Source organism: Olea europaea, unplaced genomic scaffold, assembly GCF_002742605.1.
Source record: "Olea europaea var. sylvestris unplaced genomic scaffold, O_europaea_v1 scaffold33664, whole genome shotgun sequence".
In the NCBI taxonomy this organism is placed as follows: domain Eukaryota; kingdom Viridiplantae; phylum Streptophyta; class Magnoliopsida; order Lamiales; family Oleaceae; genus Olea; species Olea europaea.
In genome coordinates, this window is record NW_019252656.1 from 1 (window position 1) to 1239 (window position 1239).

General features: G+C 37.4%; 1 protein-coding gene across 1 annotated transcript; it reads left to right on the top strand.

The window, feature by feature from the left end:
* Positions 1-10: 10 nt before the first annotated feature.
* LOC111385992 (peroxidase 5-like) lies at positions 11-1174 on the top strand. Its single transcript, XM_023010416.1, has 3 exons — positions 11-245; positions 593-784; positions 947-1174. The coding sequence occupies exons 1-3, from the start codon at positions 30-32 to the stop codon at positions 1157-1159; spliced, it is 621 nt and encodes a 206-aa protein (XP_022866184.1). The 5' UTR covers positions 11-29; the 3' UTR covers positions 1160-1174.
* The last annotated feature ends 65 nt before the right edge of the window (positions 1175-1239 follow it).

A 1239-nucleotide genomic window follows, 5' to 3' on the forward strand; every position in this document is an offset into this window, starting at 1 on the left:
AAAGGTTTAAACTAACTCGTGAGAGAGAGATGAGTTCAAAGCAAGTAATTTGTGGGTTTATAACTTTGGTTTTGATTTTAAGTCATTCTTTTATGTTGGAAGCTCAACTTCAAGTAGGGTTCTATGCAGGTTCTTGTAATTTGGCCGAGTTCATTGTCAAACAAGAAGTTAGAAATGCACTTATTAGGGACAAGGGAGTGGCTGCTGGCCTAGTTAGAATGCATTTCCACGATTGCTTTGTTAGGGTAAGTAAATACTGGACGTGTGTTGTGCACGCAGTATTGGATTGTAGTGTACAAGATAATCAACAATGTTTTTACTTCTTTTGATTCTTTTAATCCTTTACAACACTATTAGTCAAGCATATCAAACATGCAATTATTCTGAATCAGTCTTTTTCTTACATTCGAGTATCCCAAACTTTTCCATGATCCGTCAATGCGTTACATTGGGATTGTGTTTGTTTTTAACTATTTCTAACAACAACAATAAACTATGCTCTTTCCTAATAAATCCAGGGTCAGCTAGTTTTTACTAGGAAAAATTATTTAATTTATGACTTGAGAGCATCGAACGCTATTGTTCTTATCAGGGCTGTGATGGATCCGTGCTGATTGACTCGACTCCATCCAACACAGCGGAGAAGGATTCTCCGGCTAATAATCCGAGCCTTCGAGGGTTTGAAGTCATTGACAGTGCTAAGGCTAGACTTGAAGCTATATGCCAAGGAGTTGTTTCATGTGCTGATATACTGGCTTTTGCAGCAAGGGATAGTGTTGAAATTGTAAGCCACTTAGTGCATATTCTGCGAGTTAGATTGAACAAATACTCTGTACCAAACACTGACCTTATTGCTCTTAAGATTATTGTACACATTCATGCCAAATTCATAGCACTTTTTTTGGAAACAAAAATTATAGCACATAACTGGAAGTTTTTTCTGCAGACGGGAGGATTTGGCTATGATGTTCCTGCTGGTAGAAGAGATGGCAGAATTTCTTTAGCTTCTGAGATACCAGCAAATTTGCCACCTCCTACCTTCAATGTAGATCAACTCACTCGAAACTTCGCAAATAAGGGATTCACACAAGACGAAATGGTTACGCTTTCTGGTAAGTCTTCTTGTGCATACTACATAGCAACTTATGGCATGACTTAAAATAAATTGTCTCTTATTATTGTATTGTCCAGTTGTGTCTAGTACCATATCTTTGTTCGTCAAAGCATTTGAACACTAAA

Excerpts from the sequence above, each read along its gene's own strand:
- LOC111385992 (XM_023010416.1), top strand. The coding sequence starts at position 30 with ATGAGTTCAAAGCAAGTAATTTGTGGGTTTATAACTTTGGTTTTGATT. Across the intron at positions 246-592 it reads TCCACGATTGCTTTGTTAGG|GGCTGTGATGGATCCGTGCT; the intron begins GTAAGTAAATAC and ends TGTTCTTATCAG. Across the intron at positions 785-946 it reads CAAGGGATAGTGTTGAAATT|ACGGGAGGATTTGGCTATGA; the intron begins GTAAGCCACTTA and ends TTTTTTCTGCAG.